The sequence below is a fragment of the Dromaius novaehollandiae genome, chromosome 1 (genome assembly GCF_036370855.1).
Source record: "Dromaius novaehollandiae isolate bDroNov1 chromosome 1, bDroNov1.hap1, whole genome shotgun sequence".
NCBI classification, from domain to species: domain Eukaryota; kingdom Metazoa; phylum Chordata; class Aves; order Casuariiformes; family Dromaiidae; genus Dromaius; species Dromaius novaehollandiae.
Genome location: NC_088098.1, coordinates 49,399,740 through 49,425,768, shown reverse-complemented (window position 1 = coordinate 49,425,768; position 26,029 = coordinate 49,399,740). Strand labels below are relative to the sequence as shown.

Sequence of the window (26,029 nt, the reverse complement as noted above, 5' to 3'; positions counted from 1 at the left end):
AAAGAAAACTGCCTTGAATTTTAAAAGATTAAAAACGATAAAACTGCCCAGCCATAACTGAAGTTCTCTGAAATGCAGACATATGCTACTGTACATTTATGCACATATGCTTCCCATGTCCAGCCTCAGGTTTTCGGATGGTAGTAGGTATATGGTGTTCATTTGTTTTGGTGTCTCCCCTGAGTCAGATGTTGGCATAAAAAGGATGAAACTGTGGCTCATGTGGAGCAACCCAGCTCCACAGGGCTCTCATGCTGCTGGAGGGTGCAGGGCAGTGACAGACTGCAAGCTGGACAAGCGATCTCAAAAGTCTTCTCCAGTCTCATTTGAGTGGTGGTCACCACACACATTTCACTGAGAGCTCAGGGCTCAGCGTTTTCAGAGCAGTCTTTGCCAAAAGCAGGGCCAGAACTAGAGATGCTGGAAATTATGAACTGTATCACCCAAACGTGACCAGTGACCTCTGCACATATCTAACACAGCTACAATTTTTGGTGACTCTGCTGCTATTTCTTGAGGTTTTCCTGTCAGTCCTAGGCAAACTACATTTTAGCTAACTTCTTACAGGCTCCAAAATCCATTTGGCTGGCATTTGCCTTTTGTTCATTTCCTTCTGACCAGGACTTGCCTATAGGAAGGTCCCATGGGCTTTGTCTTTTGTAAGAAAATACCATCAGTTGGACAGGCAGATTTATCAGCGTGAAACACATAGGGCTTTGCAAAAATACAGGGAGATTGATCTGTAGGTTTAGATGAACTCAATTGCTCCCTTCAATATGACTCTGGAGTATGTCCTTAGGGTACCTGATGCAGCCTGTCCATTTATTACAGGAGATGTGCTATCAGCCTGCCAAGGTACCAAAGGATTTGAATGGCTACAGCATCAAAGAAAGCAGTTCAACTGGTTCAAGTAAGGGACATACAGAAGCTGAAAGGACTAGACTGAGGTGACTAGAGGGGAATCTTTAGCGTGGGCATGCTTAGACTCCTCCAAGTTTTATAATATAGTCAAAATGACATCTAGGTGCACTTTGATCAGCATGAAAAACAGGACCTATCCCAGCTTGTCATCCTAGAAGCAGATGTCAACAGGGCATTGCTGGCAGTTCTCTGTGTATCAAAGAGAATCTGGTTTAATTAGAGCATGTCATAAATTTTATTTGCCTAACTCGCATTATCATGAATAGGTGACAAGCAGGATCGCCCTGTACTCAGCAGTTCTCCAGCTTACATGCTAGCAAGTAAAGGGAGTGCAGATGCAATTTTGAGTGTTCTTCCGCCTTTCCCTTCAGAAGAGCAGATCCAAAAAGGGATTTGAGGCCTGCTGTTAGATCTACAAAACCCATTTTGCACAGACAGGATCCAAACTTGTTTTGCCCACAGCAGGGTCACCGGGATCATGAGAACAAGTGGAAGAAAAAAGGTGTTCTGTTGACTGAATAGCTGGACATTTTCTTGATAAGAGTACATGGAGCAAATTGTCACAATACAATAAGCTTTTTTTGGAAAGTCAGATTTACAGTGTCTTAACGAGAAATAGAGCATTCTGGTGACTACTGCAGGAAATCTAGTCAGTACAAGACAATGCAACAGTGAAACAATTACCCTAAAAGTATGGATAACTTTATGAAGAGCGTGACAGTTGTGTTGATCCATACGCTTCTGGCAAAGGAAATGGAAATGTGATTACAGGACTTTTTGTTAGAGTTGCACATGGGCAGTATAAACTACAGTGAAGAAAGGACCAACTTCCCCAAATTGTGAACTCCAGGCTGGAGCAGAACCCAGACCCTTAAATTAAGCACCCAGAATCCACCAGAGAGGAAGTTCTGATTTTGATGCATTTACAGGCTTAGCAAATTACACTCTTCTCTGGAGTTTGAGAATCAAGTGCTTAAGACTTGTGTTAAGCTTTAACTCATTGAGTTAAAATAATGGTTCTGGTCTGCAAATCCTAGAAGTAAGCCCTTTTTAGAAGCCCTTTAGAAGTAAACTTTATTTCAGCCTGAAATGATATTATTTATGTGGTGGTACAGCAAGAACATAAGCCTTCTAAAATAAATAAGTGCACTCTTTCCCTCCCCACAAAAAGAGGACAGTGGGAAAAAAAGTGTGCATGTAAAAAATGTTTATTAAAAATAAGTACTCATACAGAAAGACATCAATAACACATGGAGAATTCAGATTCTTGCTCCAGGTTATCTTTCCCTCATGAAAAGTAATACAAGCTGAAGATTAGACTTATTATTTGGCAATGTAAACTTTGCAAAAAGATTATATATTTTGATTAAGAGGTATCTTGTTACATTTTGATTGTTGGCTTACCTCATTGCCACATCACAGCCTTAGTTAGCATAAGGCCAAAAGGCTGGAGACTGCAATATTTCCAGAAGTCAGACCATGTTTGAATACACTTTCTGTATTAAAACAAAACCAAACCAAGCCCACCCACATACAACAGCTGAACCGTCCTTCGGTTAGTTGTTTAAGGTTTCAATTCTAAAAGGGAATTTTTTGCCTTCTTCAGTGCCAGGTTCCCAGATTATACTTTTATATTTCATTTTGAAGTGTAAAATTCAGTCTATTACATGACATAATGGATCACAAAGATGAAACCATCCATGTCCTTTTCTCTGAAGTCATATTTCAAGAAACTAGATGCCAAGACAGCCTTACACTGGAATCCAAGGTCTCAGTTTTTAAATACTACTAAAAAACTTGTAAACAGTTCAGAAAGAAACCCCAAGAAATTCAGGCATTAATTCTGCATGAGATATATAGCTCCCTATTTAAAAGTCTGAAATCAAAAGCAAGTCATCTACTATAAAATGCTTTCAGTGTATGAGACAACATGCCACGTTTATCAAACATGAAAGCACTCCACTACAGTCAATACCATTCTTAATATTTACAGTAGTGACTTTGACTAGTGTATATATGAAACAAAAAAGTGATAAGATGTCATCCAAACATACAATTTTGTATGTGAGCTTGTGGGACTTGTGTCCACATTATTAAAATAGGTCTGTTTTCCTTTCCCATATTTTGGATATAGTTATTTACAGTTTATTCTCAGCAGGTTGTAATTGGTATCATACAGTAGATATGCATAAATAGAATCATAAATAAACAAAGATAACAAGGTTTTCTGAAAGGTAGTTATGCGACTTTGCCACTGAGAATGAGAACTCAGTTTATGATGATGGCTTACTCTAGTTCTGGGAAAAATATTAAATACACAATGCCAGAAGCTGCAGTTTCCATTCGTCTCTTCTGCCCATAAGTAAACACCCTGGGAACGGAGAGAAAAAATAGTCTCTGGAAGTCCACAGTGTCTCTTCACAGAACTTCAGAGTTCCTCAGTGTTTGTAGGACTAACCTTTCATCAAACCCAAAATATCTCAGGCAATGCTACCCCCCAAAGATGGTGAACGGACGATAGCTTTTATTCACCATGAAACCCACTTCTGTGCAGAGCATTAGTTAAGGGTTGAGCACCACAGATGTTTAACCCACTGAAAGCCTTCAGGAGTTGTAAGTGTAAACGGCACATAGTTTTCTGGCACTTTTATGAGTTTTAGGGCAAATGCAGTCCCTGCTCTTCAGCTCTTTGGGAGACTTAACTACTCCTCACCTCCAAAAAGGTAATACAAGACAGCCAGAAATAAGGTCTCCATAAACAAAATGAAGAAAGGCCACTGTTTGCAAAATCAGCTTCTAGCCCTGAAAAGTCTTTTAGGGATTCAGTTTTCCGTACAACTCCTGCAGAGCAGTAGGGCCCTGCCTACACCAGTCAGTACTTGCAGCCCCCGTGCCATGGGAGCAGGAGTCGCTCGGGGGCTCCGTCCCAGGGGAAAACGCCCTCCCAGCACCCCAATTTTTGAAAGCAACATTGCTCACTGAAGAGATCTGCCATGAATTTGCGAGGCTAAGGCACAAAAAGAGATAGTGATCAAGGCCATAGTACTCCATGTCCAGCTCCATGATGCAAACCCAAGAGGCTCCATTTCTGAGTAAGTTGAGGCCACTTTAAGGCATGTTAAAGGGTCGCGGTAAAAATTGATAACCGCAGCTGTCAAATCTAAACAGGATTAGAGATTTCTTTTTCTTTTTAAAACAGGTAAGTGACCCAAATTTGGGTCTGGAACACTGGTAAATAAAAATAAATAGTTTTATTTGAGGTACTAGGGCTTGTAGAGCATGCGCCCAGCTCTGTCGCTTGCCACAAGCCTCAAAACGTGTGCCAGAACAGCCAGAATCACTCAGGCTCTGCCCTGGGTGAAACCTTGAATAGACTTAGCTCCCTTCAAAATGAGCAACAGCAGCAAAAGCAGCAGCAGCCCTGTTTCCCCTCTCCTCCCTCCTGCCCTTTCCCACACCAGGTCAGGCTAGCAGCAAACAGGTACATTCTGTATTACACAGTGCTGAGCAGCAGGCAAGCTTACTTCTAAATATATCAAGATAGAAGTTTTTAAACCACAAAATACATACAGTTCTTACTGTAAGTTACGCAGCAAGACATACATTATACCTAACATTTCATATGTTAAATGTAGTGTTATTTAACATGATTTCCCCCCTCCTCTGTGTAGCAGATACAAGAGGCCCATTTGCAAGAGATTACAACTTCCACAGAAGGCAGCAGATATTTTACTTTCTGGGCTTTTTACTCCCTGTCATAACAAAATAGTGATCGTCTTGTCTGCTCTTTGCAAGAGGACCTTTTGATACACCAGGGATCCCTTTGTTACATGCTGTTGCTGATTTTCCTTTAGAGAGAGCCTTCTTGGTTGCTGGGACGAAAGTTTCACTTGCTTGCAAGTTTTTGGTTGCAGGCTGGCTTTTTGTGGAAGGCTGTGCTGGCTTTTTGGTCTTTGCTGCTTTGGCTGAAGTTTGAGGAAGCCGCACAACAGATAATGGAGTGCGATCAGGAGGTTTCGATGAAGTGGGTCCAACCTGAAGGCTTTTACTGACATTTTGGGCCTGTAAATGCTCTGTGGCTGCCTGCTTATTGACATCTGAAGATACATTTTTGCTTGCAGATACCAGTGTAGGTGGTGATTTGGATGTTTTAGTAACTGCAAGGGAAGGTGCAGAAGCTGAGTGTTTTAGGACTGAAGCAGTTTTAAGGTTCCTTCCCTGCTCAGAAGCTGTTTGTGGAGCTTTCTGAGGATGCTGAGACCCAGTCCCTGAAGTCTGAATACTATTTGCAGAAGGAGGTTTCACAAGGAGCTGCTGAGAATGTGCAAATTTGGCAACGGTACGCAGATTTGTAATGGGTGGCCGTGCAGGCTTTGGAGCAACAGAATTAGCTTTGGTTGTAGTGCTAGATACAGATTTGCATTTAGAAGGGACACACTTCTGTTTTGAAGCTATCATTTCATTTGTTCCAGGCAGCTGAGACAGCTGTTTCGTGGAGGACGAGAGGGTAGACTGTAGCCCTGTTCCTGGTGACTTCTGGGCCAGGGCAAATTTCACCTTCGGAGCGTCAGGGGACCGAATACGTTTGCGCAATGTTTCAGAGTGAACAAGGGCTGTTCTTGATCCTGCAGGACCCTTGTTTACACGCTGCACAGGACATGAAGGCGTAGAACCTGGTGAATTAGGTGCAGGAGACTCCAGCTTCTTTGAGGTGCCCGTTACTGGTTTGAAAGGAGACTGCGTGCCCGTCACTGAAGTCCCCTGTAATTTGGACTTGACTAACAATGGTTTGGCTGTAGAGGATGGGTGTGATGGTACTTTAGGTGATGCCAGGGCAGGGGACTGAGGACGTTTAGATAAAGCTTTCTTACCACTGGCCCCATGGGCAGCCTTCAGAGCTGAAACAGGAGTAGAGGGTTTTGATGGCTGCTTTTGAAACATATTAATTGCTGACATCGGATTCATGGGAGGAGGTTGCTGACTTCTGGCTGAGGAGTTGGGGACACTATCATTGGTGACCCCTTTCTGAAACGCCAGGATTTTTTGTTCCAGCGTTGCAAATTGAAGAACTCGGCATGGATCATACTTAAGCAGAAAACCTTGAAGAGTGTCCCAGCCTCCACCGACACGTACCATCACATGCTTGCCATGCAGCATCTGAGAATGGAAGCAGGGGGGAGAGAAACAAGAGAAATATCGGTCTTACTTTTTGCAGAAGTATCTCCTCATCTTACATTATAATCTACTGAAATTGAATTAAAAAAAAGGACCTTTTTCGTACAGAGAATCATTTAAAAAAGAAAAATTATGTGATATATGAGGTGTATGCTCCCCAGTTATTGCTAATAGACAGTCTCTCCTGTAGAGACAGTCATTATGTGTAGGGAAATAATGAAAGCATTTATATATAGGAGACAAGCCTTGCACACAAAAGTAAAGGAAACCAAAACAGGTACAAAATAAACATTTTTATCCCTCCTGTCAGCATCTTTATTTAGTAAAAAGAATTTTAGATAAAGGCTTTGTTCAAATTAGGGATGCCCTCATAACTTTTTTATCCCACAAATTCTTACGCCTGCTTAAGAGAGTGCTCAGCTATTCTGCCAGTGAAAAACCTCAAGTACCCAGATTTTGACCAAGCAATGTTCTCAGATTAAACCCCTGTTGCATTATCTTTCTTTATATTTCATGTTCTTACTGAAAATTTAGAAACAACACAGAAAATCATTATGCTTTAGCACGGCTGTAATTGTAAAAATCAATGGTTGTAAAATCAAATCAGCTAGACCTGCTTGAGTAGGGGATTGAATCAGGTGATCTCCAGAGGTCCCTCCTAACCTATGTTACTCTATAATTTTAAAACATTACCATAAAAAACAAGGCATTCCAACTAAAAATATTTCTCTCTCCCTTCTGAATATAACTTGGAATATTGAGAAACTACTTACTCGTATGAACAGTATTTTATCTCCCAGCCTATAACGTCCTTCAGATAAGTATTCAATTGAAAATCGATGGGAACAACTGCAGGGAGGATCTTCTGCTATATGTTTAACCTAGTTATTAAAATTGAAAGCGTTTGTTAGTATTTTGACAGAAGCATGTGTTTAACAGTTTGTGTTATATAGTACAGAGATACCAATAGCTGCATCCCACAAGCAAAAGAAACATTAGAATTCTATTCCCTCACAAAAGAAATCTCAGCTATATAGAGCTTCAAAACATAGAATAAAAGATAAGAAGGCACATACATATAGAGAAGACAAGTATTTTGAGTTGCTTCGATCTAATTTTATTTCCTCAATTTTCAGATATTTCTACTTTCCATTTTAAGATTTGTCTATAATACTGTGGATAGTAGCATCAAATCCCAACCACATCCTTGTAAAGACTATCACGGTTGCAAGAAACTGAAACAAGTGCCCAGGCCTCTTCTGTGTCTGAATTGGTGTTCAGCAGAACCAGTCCCATTGGTACGCCTGACCCCTTGGTACTTCAGCATCCTCCCAAGTTTTTTATAATTTAATCTTCTATGTGATGCCCAATGAGGAGACCACTAAAACCAGAGGAAGATGGTCACCAAGTCCGTCCAGAGTTAGACAAGGAGTGCCTGTTACAGTCACTTACAGAGTTAAAGACCTGGAAGGTCAAGACTATTGCCAAGCACCAACACTAGTCAGCTTTCAGAGGGAGAATCTGGTGACTGACGTTCCAAATGAAGCAAAAGTATTACATATAACATCATCATGGGACTTTTATAATAAACAAGCTTTAAAGTCTCAGTATGTATTTTTAAGCTAAATAGGAGAGTTGTTTATCATTCCTTTTGGATCCGTTCAAGGAAATTATTTCCTCTTCTGCATACATACTCATTTCCAGTTGGTACAGCTATAGAGGTAGAGGTTTTATTTAAAATCTCTCTTTCAAAAGTGTTTTATCAAAGTCTACTTTTCACATTTGATGAAAACATCAGATTGAAGAGCAGTACAAGTTACAATCATAGAATACTGATATATAAGAAAAATTGAATGATGAGAGGTTATTTCTTATACTCAAGGAAGCAGTGAAAAAGAGGAAGAATGGAAGATCAAGACAAGTTATATGCACTGAAGCATTAACTCCAAAATATGCATAACATTTTGCTTACATTTAAAAAGAAATCTTCTGAGGAGGTGCATATCCTTGTGTTTTCTGTTTAAGGGGGCTCATGAACATTAGCTGAAAAATTACCTATGCTTACTGAGCCAGATGGCACAAGTACTAAACTTAAAGTCTGATTTAAAGCCCACCTCACAATAAGCGAGGTAGTGCAAATAAGTGCAAGTGGTACTTACTGCCTCATGTAACTCCCCATGGTGACATGACTTTGCTGTGCTAACAGGCAGTGTTGGTCCAGAGGTCATTAGCAGCGTTTCTTCAAGCTCAATTTCCTTCTCCAGTTTTACTAGCACAGGAGGTTCAACTCCATACCTCAACACAAATATATGAGTTTAATTGCTAATCTACTGAAGAAAACAAAGAAACTAATGAAGACAGACATGTAAAATGCTGAATAACTAGACTGACAGAGAGCAGCACTGCATCAGTCAGAGGAATAGCTGTCTTGGTGAGCCAAAGAAAAGGAGTAGCTCTGAGTTTCTGGAAGAAGTTGTCCCAAAGATGGTCTTAGAGATACCACAGAAGACAGTAACAATACTGTCAAAGCTGTGCAACTTAGGTCACAACCAATTTAGATAAACTATCTTAAAGCTTCTTGTTCTGTACTGGAAATAAATTAGAAGTCCAAGTTTACAGAATGATAAAGAGCTGATTCATATTCAAAGCTTCCATGCCTGCCCAAAGCTTTAAAAAAAAAAAAAAAAAAAATATTTAAGGTTCGCTGAGTTCTTCGGGCATGCTTCCAAGATGTACACATATCTATAAGCTGAATGTAGCATTCAAGCATACAGTTATAAAAAGCAGTATGCATCAGCTCCTCTCCATGAGATGGATCTGAGAAATATTTGAAAAAATATTCACATTATAAAGTAGGCCTAGAAGAGCTACTCATTACTTTCTGCACAAAATTAGTACCTACTGCACCATACTTAATAGCTGCAGTTCGTTTTAACTTTGTCTTAACTTTTATTTAAAAGAGTATATTTGTTACTCTCTAGTTAAAAGCCTGCATGGATCACATACCTGGACACAATACGACCAATTTCCAACAAACAGAGATACACTTGTCTTGGATCCTTGTGCAGAACTAAAAGGGAGGAAAAAAAGCGGGGAGGTTATATTTTAAATTTACTGTGTGAAGGGCTGTGTAATTAGATACAGAGAATGGAAGATATGGAACAGATGACTACAGCCAAGCCATCTCCTATGCAAACACATAAACTACATTAGTTCACTAAGCCAGTTTGAGGCATACTGTATCATGGATAAACCACTACATGCTTTTTAACTCTTACTCTCTTTGAAAAATTGTCTAATCCCATCCTGGCATTCCTGAAACCAAATTCCTCTCTACCTTTTAAGAGAAATACACTTTAGCTGGTTTTATGCTGTTCCTTCTAGATTCAAACTGGAAAGCAGGAGAGCTGAGTTTTCCCTCTCTATTGCCAAATATGTTTTAGCAGTCTCAACGATCCAGAGCATTCAACAGCTGGAAATAGGAAAATATACTCTATAGGTTCATGTGTGCATGCACAGACACAGGTACAGTCTATAAATGGACAATCAGAGGAAAACACACTGCAAGGGATCTTGCTGACAAACGGATGGCTACACGCAGCCAGTCAGCCTCAACAGTTTAAAACATAGCTGGGAAAGGATAATCAAGATGATTGTCACTATTTCAGCAAGCAATAGCTGTTTTTTTTTATTATCCCTTTAAAAGTTTGGGTTGCCAGCAGAGTCCATCCACACAGCTGATTTGACAGGCAGAAGCTCCTGCCTGTGCAGCTGCCCCAGGAGACTTCCCGCTGCCAGCTGCAGCCACCCTGCCAAGACGCCCACACCCAACCCCCATGTCCCTCCTTTCCCCACCCCCTGGCAGCACCTAACCCCTGCCTCATCCACGCAAAGCTTTTCTTCAGAATTTGGTGTCTCTGCGTGAGGCTGCACTCTGAGAAGAAAACCTCAGACAGTCAGAGAAGGGGTGGGAATGACGCTGGTTTAAGAGGCAAACGCTCAGACTCAAATATCAGGTACTGGCTGTGATCACATAAGACACACAAGCAACACTGGCTTAGAGATGTTACTTAAAGTTTTACACTAGATTTTGCTTCTCAAGGGCTCTGCCTAAACTAACCCAGCGGAAGTGACCCACCCTGAGGCTGCTTTGTGCCCTTCCCAGTGCAGAGTAGCTGGGACAGTTGCACACACTTGACCAGGGGGGCACCAAGTCACAAGCAGAGGAGCTAAAGAATGAGATGGAAGGGTAGGGCGACAGTCAAACGGTATGTCGATGACCATGGAAGTTCTCGGCTTTCTTGACAACTTTAAAATGAAAATGTTAGATTATTTTTCTGCTTCATGAAAGAATCAAAGAGAGAGAAGGAAACCAACGTTTAGTTTAGGTTGAGGTTTGGCAGCGGGGGTTCTTTTTTTTTTTTAATTCAACATCTACATTTAGGGGTGCAAGCAGAACAAGGGCCACAGAGAAGGAAATAATTCAAGATCTCATGCACAAGTAATTAATTTGTCCTTGAAATTGGAATGCACTCAACATTTTAAGTCCACTTAGACTAAAAGCCATGAGGAAGGACATTCAGCCCTCCCTCCCTCCCGCATCAAATATAAGAGATGGAAAAATTGTATCTACAATTTTTACATGGTGCACCTTTTATCTATATAAACAAGTCTGACTTTCTTCGTGCTGCATAGTAACAATATTCAGTAGAAACTAGAAACTCTGAAGAGAAACGAAACAAACCAGCTCTATATTTACAGATGACATCTAACATCATGCTGATGTTCAATTTGATATTTAAAATTGCTTTGCTTTAAATAAGTCTGAGGTATTTCTTAACATATAAACTGAGTAGAAAGGCAGATGTTTCTATTTTCATCATTGACTTCAATTTGTAAAGGCAGTTTTTAAAGTCTCGTTTTAAAAAGATCTGATTACAAAGGGTAGATCTAGAATAGAAATTTGACACAGCCATCATCTGAAAGGTACTGCAGGTTATTTCTTCTTCTAGTTCATAAGTTGTTTTGCCAACTGTAGCAGAAATAGTGTAAATTGCCTGAATCCAGAAGAGAAAAAAAAAAAAATTTTTAAATGCACCCATAGCAGAAGTCCAGACATTGGGCTTCATGTCAAAGTTGTGCAAGGACATACCATGACAGCTACTCTCCCTTTCTGCTATCTCAAGAACCATTTAATTTCTTTCCTCCATGGCTTTCCATGCTTTTCAGGATGTGTTACTGTATGTATCTGACAGAAAAGGACAACTGTCAAATTTCAGAGACAGCCTTTCCCCAGTTCATTCATAGAGAATAACTTGAAAGTTCGATGGAGAACATCGGTGGAAAGAATGTCTCATCAAGGAAGCTGCAAGTCTGCTCATCCAACTGCCAAAAAAGCTCAAAGACGATATTTATGCCACAAAGCAAGCTTGTGTTGAGAGTTATAATCAGACTTCAAAACACTTCTTGGCTATGAGCAAAAGTCGCAGCATTAGGAAATCCCAACTGCTTATCTCAGGGAGGCTAAACAGGTTCTAGTTACCCATCCAGTTAAGGGAACTAAGATGTTTAAGCAACGGAATTCATACAAGCTGAACTGAAAAGTATTAAGACTAATTTTCTTATACCTCAGTTCTCCTACTCATTTGTATTTCATGGCACTTAGAGACAGACTCCCTACTTAAATCAGAATGAGACAGATGCAAATAAGGATGTTTACTCAACTATTTAAAAGAAGGCTGATCCAGCAGAGAAGGCATGGGCAGCCCAACTAGCAGGGAGGAGAGCTTAAAAGAAAGACAGTTAGTCAAAGCAATGCCTCCCATTTAAATATCATTAAATGGCACAGAGGCTTCAAGAAAATCTAGTAAATATTGCAACATACTGATTTGATTACTGAGAACATAAACGTACTTTGTATTTTTGGTGTGCTGCTTGACAGGCAGATACTTTGCAACTTTTTTTAAAAGGTATTCTATTTGCCACAGAAAGGTTTGTATCAGTTAGTTTTTACTGACATAGCAGCTGGCAGAGGAGTATTTCATTATTTGCCCTACAATGAAAGCATGGTTTTTCTTAGTTAGCATTCAGAAATTTTATTCCATCTGGAAATATCAGTCTTGTGGCTGTTTGTTACAAGGTACAGACTGTGCGCTGGGGCAGGCATGTGCTCATACATAGTTGGCAATATTTATTTTCTTGACTATCTTATTAGATGGGAAAATACAAATGGCTTACAGTTATGTCAAGTAGGTCCTGAAGTAAATGTTAATTATCAACAGACTGTTGTCACTTCAGGCACAATGCCCTGATGTAGCTACCAAATTCAGCAGTCATGAATGCATTATTCTGAGTGTTTTCTGCAATAAGAATGAGCTCAAATACAAAATAAAGGATGTTATTGTGAGCTGACTCCAAAGCCTCATGGTCTTCCAGCATGGGGAGCAGGGGGAAAGGGAAGGGACACAACACTTTTCTTCTCTGTTTCTCAGTGGCCTTTTGACGGACAGAAAACATCTAGCAGTTTGCTGCACAGCTCCCACTTCCCCCTTCCTCCGACACTGCAACTTCCACAAAGCTGGAAAAGCATCATTCATATTACAGCAGTCTCTGAACTGATCTTTCAAGGCTTTTACAGGAACACTCCTTTAAAATAAATAAAATCATTAACTACTTGCACAAGATGGGAACAGTCATGACAAAGGCTTCACAAGACTATATACAAGAGTTCTCCATGACCCACGTAGTTAGGCACATACAAATCATAGTAAGTCTTACAAAAAGGTAGATTTACCTAACCCTTCAGATTCAAAGAGATAAGTCTCGTCAACTCCAATGGCCCTACACCAGTTCAGAAAGTTGGCAGTATTATCTCTAGCAAAGAAAGATCCTGATGGAGCATCCTTCTTACATGGAACTTTTCTCATAGGGAAATTCTGCCAAGGGGAAAAAAAAAAAACAACATTCATTGTGCACATCAACACAGCCAGCAGATTTCAAAGCTTATTTTAAAAGGAAAATAAACCCTAAATTCAGAGTACAGAAACAGTGATTGGTAACTATTTTGTATTAAATAAATAATAATAATAGTAATTTAAAAAAAAAAAAATCACATATACTACTACAAAGGCAATGTTAATGTAGATCACATTCCCCCTTATCTATGTGAACAGTCACTCTGAGTGAGCAATCTTCAGCTCTGCAACCTCTCCCAGAACTGTCCATACAGTTGCCTCCCCATTTCCCTACATGCTGGAAGTCCTCCCTGGAAGACTGCCCTTGAAGTCTTGCTAGTGGGCTCACAGGTCTAGACAATTATTCCCTCCTTCCGTGCTCTGTTCATGGCAGCAGACTGAGCACACAGAACCCTAAATCGATGAAACTGTACTTGGTTGCCACATTTCAACATTTTAGAGACCACTTTAGAAAGCAGAAGGAATCAAAGGGGAGCAAGGGACAGTTTACTTAAATAAATACTCATTTGCATTAATTTTTAAACTGGTATCTTCAAAGTTAAAAAAACAGGCTTGAGAAAACTGTACTCAAGTTGGGCATCTTGTACTCCTTAAAAAATAGAATTTGCAGCCTTTATACAGCTCTCATATAACCACCATTTGGCATCTTACAACTGCTGTCATGTTCCCTCCAATTAGCAATAATTCTAATATTAGCCCTTCTATTACTTACTGGCAAATATTCATTATTTAAGACCTGCAGTTTGTAAAACTAAGCACTAATGCCACCATATAGATAAAACAGTAAAAACTAAACACAAGAAGGTATTTGGATGTGGTAAGACAAGGTATTCTCCTATCAGTTGGTGCATGTTAGTTAATGATCTTCTAGCATTTGACAAATCCAAGCATTGCCATAACTATACTGAGTATCTATACATTGAACATATGCTACCTGCCCTACCATTATCAGCTTTACAATCCAAATTAGAGAGCAGTATTTTTCATTGTTTAAACACAGATTGCAAGTTATTTGGGATTCACATTTCAGCTCAGCCTTAGCTCCTAACAGGAAAGCTGTAGCCCTTCTCCAAGTACAACTCAATTTGAATATTTTCATGGCTAACTTATATACCAGACATTAGCTCCCAGTTTCTGGCATAAAACATACCACTAAACGGCAGTGGATACCTTATTACCAACCCACCCTGCTATTATCCCGGGAGCAACTGGGGTCCAGTCTTGCACTAGACCTTCCTCTGGCAAGACTTCTCCTGAAATCAGACTAACTAGGAATTTCGTAAGGACCTCAACATTTGGTTCACAAATGGGATAAATGTTATTTGTTGGATAAACTATAAAGCCATTGTTGTTAATCAATATCTGGATACACAGCAGAAAAACACAAATTAGGGAAGTTTTACCTGCTTTTCATTTTAGTACTTCTTACAACTAAGTGGTTTATATATGTATGAAAAAACACAATATAACTCACCCTTAAGTTATTTGAGCTACAACATTTTTTAATTGTGTTTTGAAGAACACCAACCAATTGGCAAAGTAGTACTCCATTATCAAGTTCTTCCAGCAATTGTTCTGCTGTGACTTCTGTTCCTAAAAAAGTAAGGCAAATATTAGAGTTACTCCACGGAAGGTAAAGAAATTTCATATGAACTTACTGGCAACTCATACACGGCATTTCATAGTTACAGACTTAGCTTAGGCTACAATCCACAAAGGAAGAGAAGTCCTACGATCAGTATTAAGTGCCATTGTTGCTTGGGTTCTTCTAAAAAGATTGATGAACTTCTTCCCGTCTTATGAGCCAGATCACAAAGATATTGCCATTGAAATAATAAAATAATGAAAGCATTTAGAAAGAAATCTCTGAAAGGTTCTTTCTACACTAATATTTGCTCCTCCTGCCCAACTAGATGCCATAACTATCTATCCCCTCCTCCCCCATCCCCCAAAAAGGACTTGACAGACTGAAAATTAGTAGAAATAGATAAGTAAACTAAAATTCAGTACTGTAATTGGATTTTAGTTAGACAACGATATTCAGAAAAATAAATTAGAAGGATTAATCACCCTACCTTTACGAGGTGGAAGCTAATAAAATCTGAAACCAGAGCATGCATTTTAATGCAATTCTCCTAGCCATTGAGGCTCAAACACACCAAATCTTAATAGTGTTATGAATATTAAGTGTCAGCCTTGACTGGGATATTGGAATGCGCTTTGAGATTTACTAGACAGTGATCTATTTTTAAACTCACCCAACAGGCCAGACAGCCAGATTGACAGATCTTCTTGCATAGGCACCAAAGTTGCCTCATGCCGCACAGATATCCATTGGTCATATAGGCAAACATCTGCCAAACCTGGGCCATGCCTGGGAGTCAGAGGACTTCGCGGACTTAGAGGAAGGTCATCTCCAAACCACACCTGCAGATTTCAGGAAACTGAAGATAGTCAGCTCTAATATTCGCACTCAGATGATAGAATCTTGCAGTTCTGCTTTCTACTAAAGATCTCTTATTCGAAGAGTAAGTTTTAATTTCCTTTCACATACACAAAACCAACATAACAGTATCAAGCATGGTGCAACTCTCCTGAGTGACTGCTGTATCAGAAGTGCCACTATATTTGTTCTCTTGAATTTACAGTTATCCTTGTGTGGCTACATATACATTTTATTTGGCTTTCAAATGACTGACTTTTCCTGAATTTTAAATAAAGATGACATGTATTAAACCTATGCTAGGTTTTTCCCAGCACATTTTAAGTAATAAAATCTGTAGCTTGTAATATAATTTACTACAGATGACTGATTTCTCTGATCAAGCATTTTGGATATATTTTATGTTTAAATTATTAAAATGATGAAGTTGAAAAAAGAAGCATATTCTTATGCAAGAACATATATCCTTAGCATTTCTTTTAAGGAATACGTATTTTCAGACTAAAAGCTACCTTTACTTTCTAAGAAAAGGACCACATTGAAGTTTCAAGCATAGAATTTCCAAAGAGGAGGAGTCCTCCCAGTATTCTTAGCCACTTTCCTTCAGTTCAGCAAGTGTGTTTGTATAGATGTACACATCTATATGTATTTAAGTGATTAACGCAAATACAGGCTTAAAAAAATTTTAATCATCATACAAATTCTTAAATAATCTCAGCCTTTGGCTTAGAAACCTTCTTAGATGTCAGCACTTATGGAAAGAAAGTATCACCTATTTGATAAAACACATGGTAAGGATCCAGCATTCCTGGGTTATATCAATCTTGCCACATGGCTCCATTTGTAAAATCGGAAAACCATTACATTAGTCTAAGCCAAAGACTGCTCCACAGATTCTAGTATTTCATCTGCTTCAAGGTAGATCTTTGCATAAAAAAGCACTATACAAAATTCAAGCATTACAAAAGTATTTACCTGAACTGCATTCTGCATGGTCATCTGCATTTACATCAGTTTCTCCCCCTGGGGAAAGAGAAGAGAATTTTTAATAGTCACTCCTCCTTTCTTGAAAATCCCAATAAAAACTCATCAGTGCTGTTTTTCCAAAATAAGAGTCAGTCTAAGCCATAGTCTGAGTTAAGGTTTTGATCCAGTGTTCAGTCAACTTTGGTTCTCTGCCCTTAAATAAAGTAGCAGTTATTACAGCACAAAGTAGCAACTTACTTTATAGGCATAAATAATACTCAAAGGTTTGCATGATTTCAAGAAGCTGTAAGGCTTTTCCTTTGCCAAAGAGAAATAAGTATATTTCAAACCATTCTGAGATTTAAGAATGTTGGCATTCACTCTTTGCTTCCAAGCTTGCAAAAGCATACCTAGTGCATGCATGCATGCATACATATGCATCACAAGTTTATGTTAAATACTTGGAAGACTACGCAAAACTTTAAAGAAGGAAACCATTGTGCAGAATGAGATTTCTCCTTCAATGGGTACATGAGAAAAATCCTTGTTTTTATTAATTTCTATAGGGATTTCGACTTAGTTTTCCAGGCAGATGGCACACGCCTAAGGTATCAACAGAACGGTGCAAACTACTGCAGCAATATGGTTATCAGGGTAATACCCTTTGAAAAAAATCCTTAAGGAAAGCATTTTAGAGGCAATGTAGTCTATGCTTTCTCTCCTGAAGCCTACGCAGTATAGTGCAGCAATGCTTTTAATAATAGAAAAACCCAGCATAAACTGTACACTGGGCCGGGGATCAATAACCCTCTCCATAGAGGCTACAGGTTTAGAGACGTACGTTATTACCAGGTTGGCTGCTTGTGACCATGCTGGAAGGAATTTCCTCAGCACAATCCTCCACAAAGGTAGTGGAGGGCATTGCAACCTTCCTGCAGGTGCACCTATCTATGCCTTGAAGCCTCTTAAAAAACAGGTTTCTTGCTCCTTTACTTAAAAGCTGCAGTAGCACTTTATCTCACTGATCAGGCTGAAAATCAGATGGCAGACATAGTCGCAAATAGTTTGAAGCCATTCGCTTTCTTGCTAAAAATAAGTAGCTCCCCTTCCCTGTCCCTAACTGTTTAAATTTCATATGCAGATGTCACTCTTCTCCTCCATCTGCTTCACAACCTAGCTTTCCAAAGCCAAAAGGCTAAATAGCCCGTCACAGAAGGCATAACACTCATAAAAGACCTCTTCCCTTTCCTCTAAGCGAGGAAGCAGAATTGCACTGTTTCCTCCCCATTTCTCTCTCCTCGCTACCTTTACCTCACACGCTACAGAGGACCACACGTGTCAAAGTCCAACCAACTTACCTCCACGCCGGGCAACTGTACAACCCGTCCGTTTTCAGGCTGAAGCCACTTCTTTGTATCAGGACTGCTAGCGCTACTCAAACTTTACCAAAGACAGTCCAAGAGACTCTTGCCCCTTCCTTGACTTTTATTTCTAAGGAAGACAAAGAGAGACATGATGTCTCTTTGATGTCATTTGTCCGCGTATGAATGAACAAGGGAAGGGCAGGGTATGTACCGAGCATTACTAATGAGCATGTTATGCTTCCCACAGCTTTGTCCAGGGGAATACATTTTCCTTTAGCATAAGAAAGCCATTGTCCCCAGAGAGCCGCAGTAAGAGGCTTCATTGATTTAAAAAATAAATAAAACAACAGTTGAACAGCCAGCAGAGAAGCTGCTCTCATTAAGAGAAGGAGCTGCACATAGGGTAACAAGGGCTCTCGCATGCTAGCTGCCAGCAGAAGAACAAAAGGCAGCCTAATTCACAGGGAGCACTCGAAACATGGACAAAGCAAAATATTCACACAGCAGCTATCGCAAGAATGCCCAGCATCTGCAGTTTTGTGGAATGCCCGGCAAAAACTGGTCTGCAAAAAAATAAAGGACATTGAGGAAAGTTGTGGCTCTTCAACTTCGAGGGCCTTCTCTTTTAAAACAAGTTATTTTGTAAGCCCATATGCATCAGGGCTCTCTAGAAAGTCAAATGGCTTCACTTATTATTACAGCATCTGAATAACATTTAGCAAAAAAAAAAAAAAAAAAAAAAATTCTCGTAACATGGAAAATCCTGAGCAGACTCTGAGCTGAAGGTTTAATTGAGCTTAACAGCCATTTTCAGATCCCAAACAGCATTTTCAGATTGCTGGGAATACAGATTAAGAAAGCCTCATCATGTACAGGGAAGAGGCATGGGATGAGAAAGACCCACAAATCTACCAGCTTCGAGCAACCAATATGCACGTAAGACACCGTGTGGAGGAAAATATTGCAGTAAGAGAGTCAAATCTAACAACTTCTCAAACCAGCAGGGTTCCCGCAGCATAAAGTTGTAGATAATGAATGAAGCAAGTACTCAATATTGAATTCAGGCAACTCAGTTTTTTCAACTCTCCTTCATACAACAGGCATTTAGTCTTCAGGGCTCAACGTTGTGAAAGAAAAGGCCGTATAATGAGAATGCACGGTACCATGCCCAGTGCACAGCCTCGGGCCATGCCATTCCCATTTCCAGGCCAGCTGATATCCCTACGGCACCCAGGAAGGCTGTCTACCTGTTTCATCCCTTAAAATGGGGGAAGCAGTAGTAACATGCAACTGCTTCCCAACCAGGGAGACAACCAGCCCCGCTCAAAGCTCAGCACATCCGGAGTTTTCCAGCCACCACCAACACCACACCCAGAAAACACCTCCTCTTCCTGCTGCCCTTCTGCTACTGCTGCCAACAGGCTCCATGAGATGGTAGGAGAGGAGAAACACTGCCTAGTATCACCTTACTGGTGGCATAAACACAGCTACACTGATTTACTGCAAGACAGGTGGTCAACCCTAAATGATATGTTGAAGGCAGGAGCTACCATCAGCTGGCTGATTGCCAAACCGCAAATAAAAGACTACACCTATGGATCAACATTAGCAAAGAGACATGAAAAAAGGTACCTATCCCCTGCCACAGCACACAGGAGCAGGCATCCCTCAGCAAAGGGGCACAGACATACATCTAGAAGACCATACAGTCTCTCTCTGCTCTCCAGAGCACTGCCCACCACTTTGTCCTCCAGCAACCTAGGAAACAGCACCAAAGTCAGCAAGTGTTAAAGCACTTTGCACAAACACTTCAGGATGCCAAACGCATGCTCTTAGATGCTACGCAAGATAGCCTGCTGAGTATCAGTTGTATCAAGTTGTAGAGATGGTTCACAGGAGACCAACCGGCAAGACACATTGCACTAATTACAAACCATTCTGTCACACAAGATGAAACAAGTCCAAGTCACGTTTATGCTAGATTGCACAGAGTGAGCTGTGAACAGTTTACAAACAAACGAAAAAATGCCCAACTCCACAGATACCTGAAACACAGATGAAGCAGCCATTGATTTAGCTGCAGGTGATCCTAAAGGGATTTATTGACTCATAAAAAACCTTGTATAGAAACACTTTTACATCCTCATCCTATATTTAAGATGTATCACATACCACCTTCTATCCCATCAACACGCAAAGGCAGTCACAACAGACTAGCCTAGAACAGCTGGAAACTGTGTATTAGTTTTGACAGTACCTACCAAAACTCACATTCTTCAACACTCAAAAATGAAAGAAGCTGTCAAAGCAATGTCTGTGGAAACTTGGTACAGGATATCCAAGGGGTTTTTTTTATACACGTATCCTAACATGCAAAAGAAAATAGGTAAGCACAAGAGTCGCACTCCATGGATGTCTCTGTGTTTCACTACAGCAATTATAGAGCCCTTTTGTTGCATTACTGAGTCAGCAGCAGCTTTGCTCTCTTGGGGAGGCCTCAGGGGCATAAAAGAGAAAGAACCAGACTAGTCGGTCCACAGTGGAGTGTTTTAAAGTGGCAACCGACTCCTTCCAGTACGGCCAGCTGACAGCTCTCCTCGGGGACTGCCTTTCTGCACCGCTCTGCGGGGGCACACACAGCGCGCTGCAGCAAACCTGCTCTCCCCTTCGTGAGGGGCGCAAGGCCCCTGGACTCACACCCACCCGAGCAGGGCAAACCGCTGGAAAGCAAGGAGGAGCATTTCTCCTCAACAGCTGGCATCTCCGCAGGAGAGGTGCAGATGGCTCCTTTGACACAAGAGCATCCCGTTCGCAGAGACCTTGGTTTCGACGAGACACGCTGCCCTGCCACCCGGTCACGCTAAGCCGACTCAGCTGAGCAAGCAAACAAAAGCAAACTCTCCTCTTTCCTTCCCTTTTCCCCACACGCTTCTTTCAGCGAAGCATCACTGAGGAGATCATTGCTTGAAGTCCCAGAAGCAGACTGCTGGCTGGTCAGTCAGGGGGAACTCGTTATTAGTTCATTAGGAAAGATCCACCCAGTAACTACATAATTACAGGTGCACAGGCCAACTATGCCTTAAAGGTCCCCAAGGTATACATGGACTTTTTCCCGTGTCTTTATCTGATAACATGTTGGAGGCGACACACGGCATCCCTGGAACAGGCCCAGCTGTGGGGCAAAGAAAGGAGCCAGGCGTTTTCCAGATTGCTAAACGCACGGGGATTTCAGCCAAGAGCGCCAGGGCAAGTTTCCTACAAAAACAGCAGCCGCTTGCGCCAGGCGCAGGGGAGGCTGGTTTGGAGGGTGCAATGCAAGACCGGCTGCCCTCTCTCCGCCCTCCCCGGGGTGGGTGTCCCTCTGCCGCCCCAACGCCGCTGCAGAAGGGCCACTCTGCTCGGCCGAGCTGCGCGGGGGCCGGGGCCAAGTCGGGCGGCAAGGCTCAAACCCAGCACGGGGACCCGCCGCGAAGCAGGCGACAGGACCCCGCAACGCCGAGCAGCTCACGCCGCCGCAGCACCGCCCTTCGCGAAACATTCCTGCTTCGCGCACCGAAATACGCCCGATTCGCGCAAATCACGGACGAGCACTCACGAGCCGCCCCCCCGACACCCCGATGCAAGCGGGACGTTGCAGCGATGCCCAGCCGAGGCGGCTCCGGGCTCCCCGCGGGGCCGGGGGACCGCGGCCGCCCCCGTCGCACTACTCACCGGCGGCAGCTGCTGCTGCTGCTGCTGCTGCTGCTGCTGCTGCAGCTGCCGCCGCCGCCGCCGCCGCCGCCGCCGCCGCCGCCGCCGTCGCACCGCACTCCCCGCGCCGCGCCGGACACCAGGGCGCCCCCGCCCGCCCCGCGCCGGCCGCTCCGTTCGAAAGGGCCAATCAGCGCTCGCGGGGGCGGGGCAGCACCTGCCCCGCGGCGCCGCCTCAGTAGGGACGTCTGGGGGGGCTGGCTTGAGTTGTGCCGCGGCTCGCAGGCCGCCCTCGGTCCCGGAGGGGGTGTTGCCGCCCTCGCCCGGGGCCCTGGCCGGTCTGCCGGGGCCTGTCACACCCTGGGGGAGCGGGACGCCGGCGGGCTTGGTCTCTGCGCGCCGGCCAGGCTGCCCGCCGCCGCAGGGTGCTCCTTCCGGCTGCGAAAAGTGACACAGCCGCTTGATATTTGTTGGGTGAAAACAGTTACAAAAATAGCTTGGGTGCTTCAAGCGCAGCTTTAGCGTTTTGACAGTTTTCTGGTTATGTGGGCCTATAGTTGAGTGTCTTTTCTGTTTCTTGCTGTGAAGGTGATAAGCAAAAATGAAAAGGCTAAAGTATCCATCTTCACACAATTTGTATCCAGTCAGTGGACTAATTGCACTGAAAATGCCATGAAGTACACTGAGAGTCAACTAAAAGAAAAGGAAAATATTTTTATGTAATTATTATTTTTGCAATACATTCTTGGACATTACCAGTAATACTAGATAGTAAACTAGTAAATATCCAGAGAACTTATGATTTCTGTTTGAAGTTAGCAGCATCCCTTTAATGTCATCATTAAACTAAATTAAAGGTCTTACAATTACCTGCTTTGTGGAGGTTGCTGATGGTATTTTTCAGAGCTGCTAAACACTGACAACTGAAAGTTGTTGCAGAGCCAGAGTTACACAGCCTCATGTAAAGTAAAATAACTTGTGATGTGCTTTCGCAAAGTATAGATATTGTATATTTTTATGTTGAAATAATAATGCAAACGAAATTACATGTTTATGTCATGAAGGGGGGGAGGGGATTGGAGGCTTTTCTCTATTAGTAGAGTCACATGATTTTTCATCATATGAAGAAATAAGATCTCGTACATTTTACATGAGCACATTGCACAGTTAAATGGCAAATGACTGTTGCATTAATCATTTCAGCTGGTTTATTACAGTAAATATTTGGAATATATTCTTTAATAAAGGCCAAGCACAAGAATATTGCAATGAAAAAATATTAATGGAAACCCACATTTTTTAAGAGGAACAAATGCAATATACAGATGCAATCAGCTTAATAGCAGAAAGGATTAATCGGGTTTCTCTGAGGAGCTGGTGGATTCTTTCTGATCAGAGAATATAAATACAGAGAAAGTTATACTCACATATGAAAATCTGATAGCTATACAATACGCTGTGTATAATGAACAAAATGACTTTTATGAATCCATGACATGTTTCTATAAAAATGCAGTAAAGAAAACTTAATGAACTGTGGAATATTTTTTCTTTGAAAATAAATGCTTTGTGGTCCTTAAAAAGTTATTTATCCTAAAATAAAATTAAAAAAATCCATCACTGCACATCCCAGATCTCACAGAGAAGAGGTGTGAATTTATGATCATTCACTCTCCATGACATCAGCATCTCTGCGTGATGATGGTTAAATGTCCGTAACTCTGTAAGACGGCCCAGTAGACAGGCAAAGTGTTGAGGGTTATCCGGGTGGTGAAGTTTGCAGAATTTCTGTAGAACATCCAGAAGGGGTTCTTGGAGCCTTTCCACAGATTCTCTGTCCTTTATGTATTGTCGGTCTAGTTATAGTTTTAAAAGAAAAGTAATTAGCCAGTATCTGCTCTGAATCAATGTAAATATTTTCACATCATTGGAAAGCTACCACTTGCAGGCTATGGTATCTGCTTATTCTCTCCTCCACAGGCAGTGATGTTCACACCTACCAAGAGCACTCTTTCTCGAGTTAAGAGGAAACAAAAGTGCCTTAACATTTTAATTTTGGCTCCGGGTTTAGTTCGTGCAAGCTGCTCACTTCTAGCTAGGAATAACTTTCAACTTTTTGAAAAACTGAAGAGTTTCAACTAGGAAGCATCTCTGTGGGATTATACTGTCACCTCCCAGGGTGGTTCTGCACCTGAGTGTGTCCTATGATGCACTGCAACAATTTAGCAGTACAGGGTAAATTCATGGAGATGTGGTACAACCAGGGGGAAGTAGAGGGGCAATCGAGAAGAATGTGCATGTAGGTCACCCAGAAGAAATCAAACATCTTGATCCTCAGGTGAAATCCCATTTTTGTTGGAAAATACTTAACTTTTTATTTTGCTCATATGTAAGTATGCATCTGGGTATTTGGACAGACAAGAAAAGATGAGGATGGGATTTCTAGTCACTGAAATTTTTAGTATACAAATTTTTCCCAACCAGCACTGTCTCAAAGAGCCATGGAATTGCTTAACTTTTCCCACTTTCCATGAAACCTAATTTGGAAAACTTAGTAGCTCTCTCATGTCCTGAAGCATCAGGCTTCTCTTCTCTCATTCCTGTGATAGTTTGCTTGAGGCACTACAATATCTCCATATTTTCTGGGTGGAGCTGATTAGTTTTGTGCTGCCAAAGAATTAGTTTTTACAACTGAGGCCTGTAATCGAGGCCGAGACACTACTATGCTGATACTACAAAAAGGTCAGTCTCCAAGGCTTTATAGACTAAAGGACAACTCACTACTGTCCTGCTGCTCTTGCCAACTGGTATTTGTGCAACGAAGGCTCAAGGCTCAACCTTTGCTGCCATTCTCTGTTCTAATGTGTAGGATTTCCCAATTTCCTGTTGAAAATGTGATGTACCACAATGCAGTGTAGTGACATATATGTTAGCACACCTGGGATTTTCTGAAGGAAGGAGCCCTTTGTGCTGAGCGGTGCTAGAGTACTAGCAATTCTTTAAGCAGGTACATAGGCACTTTTCTCTTTAGATACAAAACCAGGTAGTGTAGCAGGACATTTGGAGTTTGGATTTGTTTGCTTGTTTTCTGGTTTAACCTCTAAATATACTGATTTTCTGGTTTAACTACTGAATATACTGAGTGAGGATATATGCTCCCCTACTGTATAGACTTGTAGAATACAAGTGTTTTACACTTCTCAAGTCACACACCTAATGCTTTCCTCCCAAAACCACTAATACGTGATTCTGAATTAGAAGTTACCTGGAGACAGAATAACTATTGCTGTGAGCAGAGCATATTCTTCCTGTGTCATCTTCAGCTCTCCAATGCTTTTATAAAAATTAAACATGGGAGTTATGAACTCATCTGAGATACCTGTGAAAAAAAGTGATAATGTTATTTTTTTAATTATGCAAATAGTGTGGTTTATTGCCACTGACCAACTAGTTAATATTTGGAGCCTTGACCATTTGTGTTCGTGGGAGAAATTTACTGGTCTGATGCAATACAAGTAGTTACAAAAGTGCAAGCACATCCTTGTTTTCCAGAACACAGTAGAAACAGGCAAGCACTGACAATTTCTCTTCGTATGGTTTCAAAGTCTTTCAGGTCCTTTTCCTCTGCAGGTTTTTCCTTCTGCCATCTTCAGGACAAGTCCCATACGTATTTAAATCCTGCCTGCTGATATTCCAGTCGTCTTCGATTTCCAGTGTGCACAGTTTGCCAAGCAATCCCTATGTTCCCTATGGTGGCATTAGTTAGACAGAAACCTCTCAGGGTGTATGGTTTAATTCTATCTCAACTTCACTATACAGCTAACTGCCTTGGGCAGTTGCTTCAGTTGTCTCCATAAAGAGACTTAATTGCTCCTTTTATTTAGCCTGAAACTTTAGCCAGGTCTAGGATTACCTGTAGTCCAAGATCAACTTGCTTGCAACTACTACTACTTTCCAGCATAAACTAGTGTATTATAAAGTATGGAGCCATAAATAATTAAAATGTAGCCCAGTTAAAGTTTGGGATCATGTGATTCTTTTACCACCAGCAAAATCTTTTGGAGTTACTGAACTGGGGCACGCCGACTGGGCTTCCTCTTACTGACTTTGTCATCAGGTCACAATGTTCTTACTTAGCCTTAAATTAAGGATGTAGTTCACTCCGATCTTCGGTGTAAAAGAGAAGTAGGACCTGTGATATCTTTTTTTTTTTTTTTCCTAACTGGTGTGTCAGAGTGACTTGGAGCAACCACTAGACTGTCAAAAGCAGTTGCCTGCATCTTTTAGGCTGCAGGAACCTATAAGGTTTAGAGGTCCAAACCAGTAGTTCTGCAGCAAAACGCCTTTCAGCCTTTCTCAGCTGAAAGGATGGCAACTTCCTCTGTTGCCACAAATGAGGGCCATATAATTTCTTATCATTTTACTCTCTCAAGTTTTGAGCTGTTCTGGAATAAAACCTTCCATTGCTGTGGTAATGGTGTGAAATAATGTGGGTT

The 26,029-nt window shown here is 41.4% G+C and overlaps 2 protein-coding genes across 5 annotated transcripts in view; both read right to left on the bottom strand.

The window, feature by feature from the left end:
* Positions 1-2,113: 2,113 nt before the first annotated feature.
* Positions 2,114-21,714, bottom strand: GAS2L3 (growth arrest specific 2 like 3). 2 transcript variants are annotated; one of them, XM_026109504.2, is made up of 10 exons: positions 21,555-21,714; positions 17,838-17,970; positions 16,489-16,536; positions 15,329-15,497; positions 14,545-14,663; positions 12,890-13,031; positions 9,103-9,166; positions 8,256-8,391; positions 6,870-6,977; positions 2,114-6,078 (listed from the first exon to the last, which is right to left on the bottom strand). In XM_026109504.2, exons 3-10 carry the CDS (start codon positions 16,516-16,518, stop codon positions 4,651-4,653), a joined length of 2,196 nt encoding a protein of 731 aa, XP_025965289.1. In that variant the 5' UTR covers positions 16,519-16,536; positions 17,838-17,970; positions 21,555-21,714; the 3' UTR covers positions 2,114-4,650. The 2 variants fall into 2 exon arrangements, with proteins under 2 accessions (XP_025965289.1, XP_064366742.1); XM_064510672.1 differs by lacking the exon at positions 17,838-17,970.
* Positions 21,715-22,727: 1,013 nt separating this feature from the next.
* Positions 22,728-26,029, bottom strand: part of NR1H4 (nuclear receptor subfamily 1 group H member 4) — a 40,890-nt gene continuing 37,588 nt past the window's right edge. For all 3 annotated transcript variants that reach the window (XM_026109507.2, XM_026109505.2, XM_026109506.2), the window contains 2 exons: positions 24,799-24,912; positions 22,728-23,389 (listed from right to left, as the gene is read on the bottom strand). In XM_026109507.2, coding sequence (XP_025965292.1) covers positions 23,151-23,389; positions 24,799-24,912 — 353 coding nt within the window. In that variant the 3' untranslated portion in view covers positions 22,728-23,150. The remainder of the gene's footprint in view (positions 23,390-24,798; positions 24,913-26,029) is intronic.

Excerpts from the sequence above, each read along its gene's own strand:
- GAS2L3 (XM_026109504.2), bottom strand. The coding sequence starts at position 16,518 with ATGCAGATGACCATGCAGAATGCAGTTCAG. Across the intron at positions 14,664-15,328 it reads CTGGCTGTCTGGCCTGTTGG|GAACAGAAGTCACAGCAGAA; the intron begins GTGAGTTTAAAA and ends TTACTTTTTTAG. Across the intron at positions 6,079-6,869 it reads ATAAAATACTGTTCATACGA|ATGCTGCATGGCAAGCATGT; the intron begins GTAAGTAGTTTC and ends TTCCATTCTCAG.